The sequence below is a fragment of the Rhincodon typus genome, chromosome 1 (genome assembly GCF_021869965.1).
Source record: "Rhincodon typus isolate 14 chromosome 1, sRhiTyp1.1, whole genome shotgun sequence".
Lineage (NCBI taxonomy): Eukaryota > Metazoa > Chordata > Chondrichthyes > Orectolobiformes > Rhincodontidae > Rhincodon > Rhincodon typus.
Window position 1 is genome coordinate 58,507,084 of NC_063332.1, and position 12,494 is coordinate 58,519,577.

At 42.2% G+C, this 12,494-nt stretch overlaps 1 protein-coding gene across 1 annotated transcript in view; it reads left to right on the forward strand.

The window, feature by feature from the left end:
- LOC109923322 (integrin alpha-2-like) overlaps positions 1 to 12,494 on the forward strand; it is a 147,438-nt gene that overhangs the window by 72,898 nt on the left and 62,046 nt on the right. The window contains exons 3-6 of the mRNA XM_048602237.1: positions 1,088 to 1,197; positions 7,823 to 7,914; positions 9,848 to 9,962; positions 12,180 to 12,307. Of these exons, the coding sequence (XP_048458194.1) occupies positions 1,088 to 1,197; positions 7,823 to 7,914; positions 9,848 to 9,962; positions 12,180 to 12,307 (445 nt within the window). The remainder of the gene's footprint in view (positions 1 to 1,087; positions 1,198 to 7,822; positions 7,915 to 9,847; positions 9,963 to 12,179; positions 12,308 to 12,494) is intronic.

Consider the following 12,494-nt stretch of genomic DNA (forward strand, 5'->3'; position numbering starts at 1 on the left):
GGATGGACAGTGGAAGCCTTTTTCCTCGGATGGTGGTGGCTAGCACGAGGGGACATAGCTTTAAATTGAGGGGTGATAGATATAGGACAGATGTCAGAGGTAGGTTCTTTACTCAGAGAGTAGTAAGGGCGTGGAATGCCCTGCCTGCAAAAGTAGTGGACTCGCCAACTTTAAGGCCATTTAAATGGTCATTGGATAAACATATGGATGATAATGGAATAGTTTAGGTTAGATGGGCTTCATATTGGTTTCAGAGGTCGGCGCAACATTGAGGGCCGAAGGGCCTGTACTGCGCTGTAATGTTCTATGTTCTATGTATGGTGTATTCATTTGTGCCTGTGTGAAGATGTTAGGTCAAGCACATCCCACATGGCAGTATAACCATGGCACTAGAAAAGATATTTTAAATACGTTCATATCTGTGTTAAACATTATACTTGAATTGTGAATGAAGAGTCCTGATTTGGCTGCAGTACTAGTGTGCAATCTTATGAGACCCACAGAGGTGGTGTTGGAGACAGAAACAAGAGGGAAATCAGAAATATTCATGTTGGATCTGTGGGTTGACACTGTAAAGGGTTAGCTCTTGAGCATATTCGCTGGAAGCTATGTCAACGATGATGTGTTATGATTGCTTCATATTTCATTATGTTTGTAGACATAGATTCTGCCCTTAGAAATCTATCAGCTTTGGACATTATCTGTGTTAATTTTGCTCGGTGCCTCTATTGGGCCTGTGAACCCAGGAACCCACTCATTTGATGGGAGAGGGAATCCAAAGATGTCTAATTAATTGACAATCTTGGGAAACATTTTCAGACAGGGGCTACTCATAGATCATCAATGGCATGTCCCACATTTGTCCCAACAGATAACTATTTCCAAAGGAGGCAAGATTCAATCTATAGAGAGCTTTCAGCACAGCAGGGTTCTTTCTCAGCATGGGTTAATGATCAGTCATGACAGGGTAAATAAGCTAAATTCTGCTGCTGTTGATTCAGATGAGTGTGAAGTAATATTGTGTCATTATTTATTTAATCGCCCGACATCTTTGATTTATGCTCACAAGTGTATTCCCCATTTACAGGTTGCTGATTGGGTCACCATGGAATGGTTTTCCTGAAAATCGCACAGGAGATGTGTACAAATGTCCTATCGACGGCAACAATGAAACTTGTGAGAAACTCAACTTGGGAGGTAAGTATGACGCCATAATAAACATGTAAAATATCAAATCTACTGGTGATATATCTAACAGCTATAGTGAGACATTCTTCCCACCTCCAGCTGATTTTCATGCTGCATCAGAGCAAAGTTGGATTGAAAGTTGTCTAAACCACTGTCCTTTTCTGTCTCAAACTTTTTTCTCAATATCTACACTTGGCACTGAATAGTATTATGTCCCAAAAAACTTTCAAATATACACAAACATACATCCTCTGACACCCTTTCAATTGCCTATAACCTTTAAACAGAAAACGTGAAATCTGAAATAAAGGCAGAAAATGGTGGAGAAACAGAGCAGGTCGAGCAGCATTTACAGACAGAGAAATAGGGTTCTGAATATCACTTCTGAAGGACAGTCATATTGGACTCCAAATGTTAGCTCTGTTTCTCTGCTGCCAGGCCTACTGAGTTTCTCCAGAGTTCTCTGTTTGTTTCAGATTTCTAGTATCCATAGTCTGTTGTTTTTATTTTAACATGGAGGCCACTTGTTGGCTTCTGACAGGGTTGAAAGTTCTTAGTTTTTTTTATGCGTCTGGTCTTGAGGAAGTTCTCTATGGGCTTGCCCAAGCTGATGAAGAGGTCCCACAACTTGCTTCCATTTCCTCAACCTCTCAGCTAACCTTGCAGTTAAACTGTGCTCTCAAGTAAATGTTACGCTGCCCACCTCCTCTACCTAAATGACCCCAAGGCTCTAGAGACAACAAAGTATGTCTCTTTGGCAGGTAAACATCTTGCGTGTCCTCCTGGAGTCATTAGGAGGAGACAGTTATTGAGAATATTTCCTGAGTCCTCACTGGTTACAGCCTTTATGGTTTGATTTCATGGAGATAATTTTGATTTAGCACAATAAAACAAAAGCAGTCATATCAATTCAGCCAGTGATGATATGTCTTTCTTGATATTACGTTGGGAGAAATGTGCGCTGAGAGTTACTGAATTAACTTCATCCATTTGCATGATCACACAAAGTCAGAATGACCCTCATATGTGATAATTGCTACCATTTGATTGATATTCATGGATTCAGTTGCTATTGTTGTCCAGGTTTCTATTTGTACCCATTGATTACTATGCATTTTCTTGAATTTACCATAGTAAACACCTCCCATATTCTACCATGTTGAATATCTACAGGTTGCTTTTCCTCATTGCTTCATTTCTTACCTGATCAGTCATCTGTTTTGTGTCACATAATTTTGGAATCTGATCTAGTTAGTTTCAGGCATCTTTTTATTCTGTACTTAGTATTATACCGTTAGCAAGTATCTCACTTGATTTCCACTCTGTGGGAATCCTGGCATCGGATATTTTAAACTCCCAGATCATGTTAAATTTGTTCACTGTGCTGCTGCTATCTGCAGTGATGTGTGAAACATTCAGATTCTAGAATTTGTCAAGAGTTAAGAGAAAATTTCATGTCAAGATGAACACTAACTCTTGTCCACTTTCTTGATGGACTAAATTATACCACAGGCTACATATGATGACCCTGAATTTTTTTTTTCAAACTTATATTAGATTGTTTCATGCCTCATGCTCACCACAATTAATTTAATTTTCCTATTCTCACAAACCTCTTCTGGTCCTGTAAAGAACAAGCATTCCTCATTTAACCTCTATCTTGTGGTAATCTACATGTCCATGTTATTGAACCAGCAGCCCAAAGGTTATAAGCTCAAAGTCATCATAACAAGTTATGAAATTAAATTCAGTAAATCTAAATAATTTTAGACTAGTTCCAGATAATATAACCATGAAAGCTGTTTGAGTTTCACGTAAACATGGCTATTTCACAAATGCGGATCGGCTGCCCATTCAATGGAACTGGAGCTAAATTCAAGGCCACTGTTCAGCATGACTTTTCATGCAGCCCTGTGCTTTGCCAGCAGTGAAGTATCATCTCCAGGTACCCTCTTTGTGAGATTGAATTTCCAGCTCCTATGGACTCCCATCTAGACTGGAAAGGTGCCTTCAAAACCCCACATCACCAGAAAAAGATAGTATGCAGGAGGAAATCCAAGTTTTATTACCCATTTAAAGTGGCAAACTTGACCTCAGTGGGAGTGGGGGTGTATTTGTATACTAGGCATTTCCAACCCATTAAAAGTCCAGACAGAAATAACATGGGGTCAGGAATGCAATTGGATTCCTCCAAGCCATTTTTGCTCTGAACACATCTCCACACCCAGATAGAAGTTTGATTCTTAAGTTAATCTTAAGTAAAAACTGCACAATAAGGTTTAATTGTTAAATATATATTTGCTGAAGGTATTTAATTCATTACACTGGGCAATTATTGATATCAAACACCACAGAACATAGAACATAGAACATTACAGCGCAGTACAGGCCCTTCGGCCCTCGATGTTGCGCCGACCTCTGAAACCAATCTGAAGCCCATCTAACCTAAACTATTCCATTATCATCCATATGTTTATCCAATGACCATTTAAATGCCCTTAAAGTTGGCGAGTCTACTACTTTTGCAGGCAGGGCATTCCACGCTCTTACTACTCTCTGAGTAAAGAACCTACCTCTGACATCTGTCCTATATCTATCACCCCTCAACTTAAAGCTATGTCCCCTCGTGCTAGCCATCACCATCCGAGGAAAAAGGCTTCCACTGTCCACCCTATCTAATCCTCTGATCATCTTGTATGTCTCTATTAAGTCACCTCTTAACCTTCTTCTCTCTAACGAAAACAGCCTCAAGTCCCTCAGCCTTTCCTCATAAGACCTTCCCTCCATACCAGGCAACATCCTGGTAAATCTCCTCTGCACCCTTTCCAATGCTTCCACATCCTTCCTATAATGCGGTGACCAGAACTCTATGCAATACTCCAAGTGCAGCCACACCAGAGTTTTGTACAGCTGCAACATGACCTCATGGCTCTGAAACTCAATCCCTCTACCAATAAAACCTAACACACCGTACGCCTTCTTAACAACCCTATCAAACTGGGTGGCAACTTTCAGTGATCTATGCACATGGACACTGAGATCTCTCTGCTCATCCACACTACCAAGAATCTTACCATTAGCCCAGTACTCTGTATTCCTGTTACTCCTTCCAAAGTGAATCACCTCACACTTTTCCGCATTAAACTCCATTTGCCACCTCTCAGCCCAGCTCTGCAGCTTATCTATGTCCCTCTGTAACCTGCAACATCCTTCCACACTATCCACAACTCCACCGACTTTGGTGTCATCCGCAAATTTACTAACACATCCTTCTACGCCCTCATCCAGGTCATTTATAAAAATGACAAACAGCAGTGGCCCCAAAACAGATCCTTGAGGTACACCACTAGTAACTGAACTCCAGGATGAACATTCCCATCAACCACCACTCTCTGTCTTCTTACAGCTAGCCAATTTCTGATCCAAACCACTAAATCACCCTCAATCCCATGCCTCCGTATTTTCTGCAATAGCCTACCATGGGGAACCTTATCAAACGCTTTACTGAAATCCAAATACACCACATCAACCGCTTTACCCTCATCCACCTGTTTGGTCACCTTCTCAAAGAACTCAATAAGGTTTGTGAGGCACGACCTACCCTTCACAAAACCGTGTTGACTATCCCTAATCAAATTATTCCTTTCTGGATGATTATAAATCCTATCTCTTATAATCCTTTCCAACACTTTACCCACAACCGAAGTAAGGCTCACTGGTCTATAATTACCAGGGTTGTCTCTAAACCCCTTCTTGAACAAGGGGACAACATTTGCTAGTCTCCAGTCTTCTGGCACTATTCCTGAAGACAATGACGACATAAAGATCAAAGCCAAAGGCTTTGCAATCTCCTCTCTAGCTTCCCAGAGAATCCTAGGATAAATCCCATCTGGCCCAGGGGACTTATCTATTTTCACACCTTCCAGAATTGCTAACACCTCCTCCTTATGAACCTCAATCCCGTCTAGTCTAATAGACTGTATCTCAGTATTCTCCTCGACTACATTGTCTTTTTCCTGCGTGAATACTGACAAAAAATATTCATTTAGCACCTCTCCTATCTCTTCGGACTCCACGCACAACTTCCCACTACTGTCCTTGACCGGCCCCAATCTTACTCTAGTCATTCTTTTATTCCTGACATACCTCTAGAAAGCTTTAGGGTTTTCCTTGATCCTACCTGCTAAAGACTTCTCATGTCCCCTCCTGGCTCTTCTTAGCTCTCTCTTTAGGTCCTTCCGGGCTAACTTGTAACTCTCAAGCGCCCTAACTGAGCCTTCACGCCTCATCTCTACATAAGCCTCCTTCTTCCTCTCGACAAGAGATTCAACTTCTTTAGTAAACCACGGTTCCCTCGCTCGACCACTTCCTCCCTGCCTGACAGGTATATACTTCTCAAGGACACGCAGTAGCTGTTCCTTGAACAAGCTCCACATTTCAATTGTGCCCAGCCCCTGCAGTTTCCTTCTCCATCCTATGCATCCTAAATCTTGCCTCATCGCCTCATAATTGCCTTTCCCCCAGCTACAACTCTTGCCCTGCGTTATATACCGATCCCTTTCCATTGCTAAAGTAAACGTAACCGAATTGTGGTCACTATCACCAAAGTGCTCACCTACCTCCAAATCTAACACCTGGCCTGGTTCATTACCCAGTACCAAATCCAATGTGGCCTCGCCTCTTGTTGGCCTAGCTACATACTGTGTCAGGAAACCCTCCTGCACACATTGGACAAAAACTGACCCATCTGAAGTACTCGAACTATAGCGTTTCCAGTCAATATTTGGAAAGTTAAAGTCCCCCATAACAACTACCCTGTTACTTTCGCTCCTATCCAGAATCATCTTTGCAATCTTTTCCTTTACATCTCTGGAACTTTTTGGAGGCCTATAGAAAACTCCCAACAGGGTGACCTCTCCTTTCCTGGTTCTAACCTCAGCCCATACTACCTCAGTAGACGAGTTGTCATCAAACGTCCTTTCTGCCACCGTAATACTGTCCTTGACTAACAATGCCACACCTCTCCCTCTTTTACCATCTTCCCTGATCTTACTGAAACATCTAAACCCCGGAACCTGCAACAACCATTCCTGTCCCTGCTCTATCCATGTCTCCGAAATGGCCACAACATCGAAGTCCCAGGTACCAACCCATGCTGCAAGTTCACCCACCTTATTCCGGATGCTCCTGGCATTGAAGTAGACACATTTCAAACCACCTTCCTGCCTGCCGATACACTCCTGCGACATTGAAACCTTATTTATGACCTCACTACTCTCAACCTCCTGTACACTGGAGCTACATTTCAGGTTCCCACCCCCTGCTGAATTAGTTTAAACCCTCCCAAAGAGCATTAGCAAAATTCCCCCCCAGGATATTGGTACCCCTCTGGTTCAGGAGTAGACCATCCCGTTTGTAGAGGTCCCACCTACCCCAGAATGAGCCCCAATTATCCAGGTATCTGAATCCCTCCCTCCTGCACCATCCCTGTAGCCACGTGTTCAACTGCTCTCTCTCCCTATTCCTCGCCTCGCTAGCACATGGCACGGGTAACAAACCAGAGATAACAACTCTGTTTGTTCTAGCTCTAAGGTTCCACCCTAGCTCCTTGAATTTCTGCCTTATGTCCCCATCCCTTTTCCTACCTATGTCATTGGTGCCTATGTGGACCATGACTTGGGGCTGCTCCCCCTCCCCCTTAAGGATCCCGAAAACACGATCCGAGACATCATGGACCCTGGCACCTGGGAGGCAACACACCAACCGCGAGTCTCTCTCGTTCCCACAGAATCTCCTATCTGTCCCCCTAACTATGGAGTCCCCAATGACTAATGCGCTCCTCCTCTCCCCCCTTCCCTTCTGAGCAACAGGGACAGAGTCTGTGCCAGAGACCTGTACCCCATGGCTTACCCCTGGTAAGTCGTCCCCCCCAACAGTATCCAAAACGGTATACTTGTTTTTGAGGGGAATGGCCACAGGGGATCCCTGCACTGTCTGCCTGTTCCCTTTCCGTCCCCTGACTGTAACCCACCTACTTTTTTCCTGTACCTGAGGTGTAACTACCTCCCCGTAACTCCTCTCAATTACCCCCTCAGCCTCCCGAATGATCCGAAGTTCATCCAGCTCCAGCTCCAGTTCCCTAACACGGTTTCCGAGGAGCTGGAGTTGGGTGCACTTCCCGCAGATGAAGTCAGTGGGGACACTAGTGGTGACCCTTACCTCCCACATTCTACAGGAGGAGCGTACAACTGCCCTAACATCCATTCCCACTGTTCTGAATTCCCAAACAGACAAATTAAAAAAAAGATGCCAGTAGCCTTACCAAATCAGCGCTCAGAACCTTTTTTTTTGGTTAGAGGAGGAGGATGGGTGGGAGACACTACCTAGGTAGTGTTTCGGGTAAAGCAACCGCCCAAATATATTACCTCACTTACTCCAAAAATGGAGTCACGCGAGGTAAGACTTTTATAATCGAAAAGCTCACCTTCCCATTTAATTGACTAAACAGATAGTGTTTGTCTCGACTCTCAAAATGAACTGTCTCTTTAGTAGTGGTGAATGCAGTGTTATTTGTACTGTACAAAAAAAATGCCAAAATATAATGTTTTACCAGATGTTCTGCTTGATCTTTCAGATGTAATGACTTTTCCAAATGTGACCGAGGACAAACAGGACATGAATACTGGTTCAACACTGATCAGAAATGACAAAACTGGTGGATTTTTGGTAACCATAAATTTTTAAACAATATATTTACACAGTTACACAATTGTGACACCGAGAACATACTCAACTTTAAAATTTGCACAATTCACTCATATTATGAGTACATTTGAGCAGTGTTAGATTACTTTTCAGAACCAGGTAAGAAACTTAACAAATAGATAGATCTGCTTCAGTTCAACTATTTTCATTGTAAATTCATACAAATATTAAATTTTTAAATAGTGGTCCAAATTTTCTGACAGGCAATAGTTACCACAGAGTGGATGGGAGATGAGCATGGATTCACTGCAGAATCCCTCTTACAGCACATTATGAAGGAATGGGCTATCAGAAAATTCAATTCTATGCCTTGAACTCCTTGAAAATCTCCATTTAAATTGGAGACTTCAGAGGATGCCAATAAAATTAAGCCAAGTATTTAGTCAGGGGAAGGTAAAATGCTGTAGAAAGAGTCCAACACCTGAGTAACTATTCAACTGACCCCATACTTACCTTGAATACTCCCAACTACAACTCCCAACGATCCCTTAAACCCCCTCCATGCCTTAGCACCAACACTCCCCCAGGAAGGGATCGTAACACCCTTGTTGGACATGACCCCACAACTGCCAGAACCGATACGACAACCCCACACCCTGCCAGACCCGAATGCACTCGCCTCCTCACATTGCATTTGCCTTCCTAACCACCAACTGAACCTGCATGTAAATCTTAAGAGAATCCAGAGATAGGACTCCCCAGTCCCTTTGTGCTTCAGATTTCTGAAATCTTCCCTCATTTAGAAAATAATCTACACTTCTGTTCTTCCTACCAAAATGTATAATCTCACACTTTGCCACATTATATTCCATCTGCTACTTGCCAAGCAAGTCCAAGTCCTTCTGCAGTCTCTACTGGTCACCAACTGCCATCCTGAAAAAGACCCTTTTATCTCTACTGTCTGCCTTCTGCCAGTCAGCTCTCCTCTTTCCATGGCCATACCTTGTCCCAAGCACCACAGGCTATTATCTTATTTAGCAGCCTCCCGTGTGGCACCTTGTCAAAGATCTTCTGGAAATCCAAATAGATCACTTCCACTGGTTCTCCTTTGTCTAATGTGCTCACTATCTCCACCACCAAAGCTCAGTAGCAACAGTGTGTACTATCTACAAGGTGCTGCAAAAATTAGACAGCACCTTCCAAACTCACGACTGCTTCTACCTACAAGGACAAGGGTAACAGTTACCATCCTGACTTGGAAATATATTGCCATTCCTTCACTGTTGCTGCATCCAAATGAGAGAATTTCATCACTAAGTTCAAGAAGGCAGCTCACCACTACCTTTTCAAGGGTACCTAGGTATGGGCAATCTACGCTGGCCAGCCAGCAATGGCTACATCTCACAAGTGAATGAAATAAAAACCCTTGACACACCATGCACTCCCAGGTCCATGCCAATCTGTACACCCAGGCACTCTCAGTAATCCCTCGCATCATATGTATCAATGCATGACACTTCCAACCATCCCCAAAGGCCCTTCATACCTACATGTGACTCTGTGATACTTACACACTCATTCACTCAGTATATACTTTGTACGGAACCACTGAACTCTGCAAGAGGAATAGCATATGTGGTACTACTTAAAAAAATGCCCATTCATAATTTTCAGAAAACTTCAGAGGCTATAGCCCCAGAAAAGTATAAGCCTACCTAAAAACAGTAACAGAAGGTATATGCACTTGCCACCTCATTGTCTTGTGCAGATAAACATTGAAGCATTGACAAAAGAGATTGCAAAGGAATAAAAGCAGATTTGAACAACTGCAAAGTGCCTTGAGAAGTTGGGCCAACTCTGTCAAATTGAGTGGTACTAGGAGTTGCCTTCTCCTGGCCAGGTCAAGATTGCAGTATTTTTGTCAACAGAATTAATTTCTTTATCTTTCTTTCAGACTTGTGCTCCATTATGGGCACAGAAGTGTGGCAACATGAATTATCCGAGAGGATTGTGCGCAGATATAAAATCAAACTTCCAAATATCAAAAACCTTCTCACCAGCTGTCCAACGTAAGCTTCAACTTCAGATGCTTGATGTTAAAAGATTTCAGACATTCTAGGAATAACATCATTCTTATCTCAACTTTTATTTGAATGAGCATATTTCCTGGTTGAATACCTCTAATTCAACACAGTCAGTTCTCGGACTGTGTAAGCCCATATCTCCTTCGATTTGCATCACCCTATCTGATTTCAGTCCATTATGTGAAGTTAAAATCACGGTAAGGTCCTAATTTAGTGTTTTCAATAACCAGAGTGTAATGTGAAGTGATACTCCCCGGGGAAAAGTGTCAAATTTCAAATAATCACATCAGCTAGTTCTACTGGAGAACAAGAATGCTAATTCATTGACAATTAATTTGTATGGGAGTGTTGTTACAATTAGAGAAGGCATTGGTGAGACCATACACCTGGAGTATTGTGTCCAGTTTTGGTCTTGTTACTTGAGGAAGCACGTTTGTGGCACTGGAGCCAGTTCAGAGGAGGTTCATAGGTTGATTCCAGGGACAAAAGGCTTGTTGTATGAGGAGCAGTTGAATAGCTTCAAATTGTACTTGTTTGAGTTCAGAAGAATGAGGAAGGATCTGATTGAGGCATATAAAATGCTGAAGGGGATTGATAAGCTGGATGTTGAACAAATATTTCCTCTTGTGGGACAGTCTTGAATACGAGGTCCTAGATACAGTGTGAGAGGAGGTAGGTTCAAAACTGAGGAGAAACTGCATCTCTCAGAGGGCTGTGAATCTGTTCAATTCACTTCCCCAAAGTGCAGTGAAGACAGAATCAATCAACAGATTCAAGAAAGTAATAGATATGTTTCTGATGAAAATCTGGATAAAGGGCTATGGGGAGCAGGCAGGAAAGTGGAGTTGAGACTAGGATAAGATCAGCCATGATTGTGTTAAATGACAGAGTAGACTCAAAGGAATGAATTGCCTACTCCCACTCCCAATTCCGAAGTTCCTATGACAAATTGACTATTATTGACCAAGGTGTTGCCTTGGAGAAATCAATACGCTCACCAAGGTGCACGTTGAGAGCAGAAATTGCCAGAGAAACTCAGCAGATCTGTCAGAATCTGTGGGGAGAAAGAACAGTCATTGTATTAGGTCCAGTGACCGTTCATTAAAAAATGGGTGAGAACACGTAGAGAGGGAGTACATACATAGAAGGTGAGAACATTTTTTTGTTTGCAGTAAAGGGGTTGTTACATTTGAATGTATGTCATTTCTAGTGTTAAGCAAGTGTAAATGAGGTACATTACAAGCTCAAGGACAAAAACAGAAGTTGCTGGAAAAGCAGGTTTGACAGCATCTATGAAGAAAAAATCAGAGTTAACGTTTCAGGTCTGGTAACCCTTCCTCAAAACAGTTCTGAGGAAGAATCACCAGACCTGAAACGTTAACTCTGATTTTTTCTCCACAGGCACTGCCAGACCTGCTGAGCTTTTCCAGCAACTTCTGTTTTTGTTCCTGATTTACAGCATCCGCAGTTCTTTTGGTTTTTATTCACAGTACAAGCTTAACTGATTACCTTCAATTTCTCTGTAGCTACACAGATGCCTCTTGATTTTGAATTCTTCCATTCAAAATAAATCACTTTGCGCTTCTCTGCATTAAATTTCATCCTGCTTCTGTCCCTTCCATCAAGGTGTATATGTTCTTTTCAAGTTTAAAATTATCTTCCACATAGTTCACCATACCTCCAAGTTTTGTGTCTTCCACAAACTTTGAAATTGTGGCCTTTCTGCCAAAGTCTAGTTCAAGATGATCTAACAAAAGCATGCATCCAACCACTGACCCTGAGTAAACGTACTATAATAATTTCTCCAGGCTACTACACATTGTCATTGGACTTGAGTTGTCAACTTGGTTCCTCTCACAAATGCTACCAAACCTGTTGAGGTTTTCCTGCACTTTCTGTGTTCATTTGATAACCATGCACCACTACTCTCTTTCCTGTCAATCAGGTATTTATTTTTATTCATATTATTACCATCTCTTTTACTATTTTTGCTCACAGATGTGTTATGCAGTACTTTAACAGAAGCCTTTGGAGGTCCATGTACATCACATCAACTGCATAGCCTAATTTTTGTTCTTTATTACCTCACAAAAGAAATTCACACAAACTTATGATATTCTTTAGATTGTAAACAGTGTCAGATTCTGAGCTGTTAAATATGTATTGACAGCACAATTAACATTGCATTTATTCTATTTATAGGTTGTGGCTCCTACATGGATCTTGTGATAGTACTGGATGGATCCAACAGTATCTGGCCTTGGGAACCAGTCCAAAATTTTCTGAAAAAGTTAACTGGAAGTTTAGACATTGGCCCTGAGAAAACTCAGGTAACTTCATTTGTTTCACTTTTGGCACTTAGAATCATAGAATCCTGGAATCCTAGAGTGTGGAAACAGGCCATTCGGCCCAACAAGTCCACACTGCCCCTCCGAAGAGCACCCCATCCAGACCCATTCCCTTACCCTTTCCCTATAACCTGGCATTCCCCATGTCTAATCACCTAACTTACACACC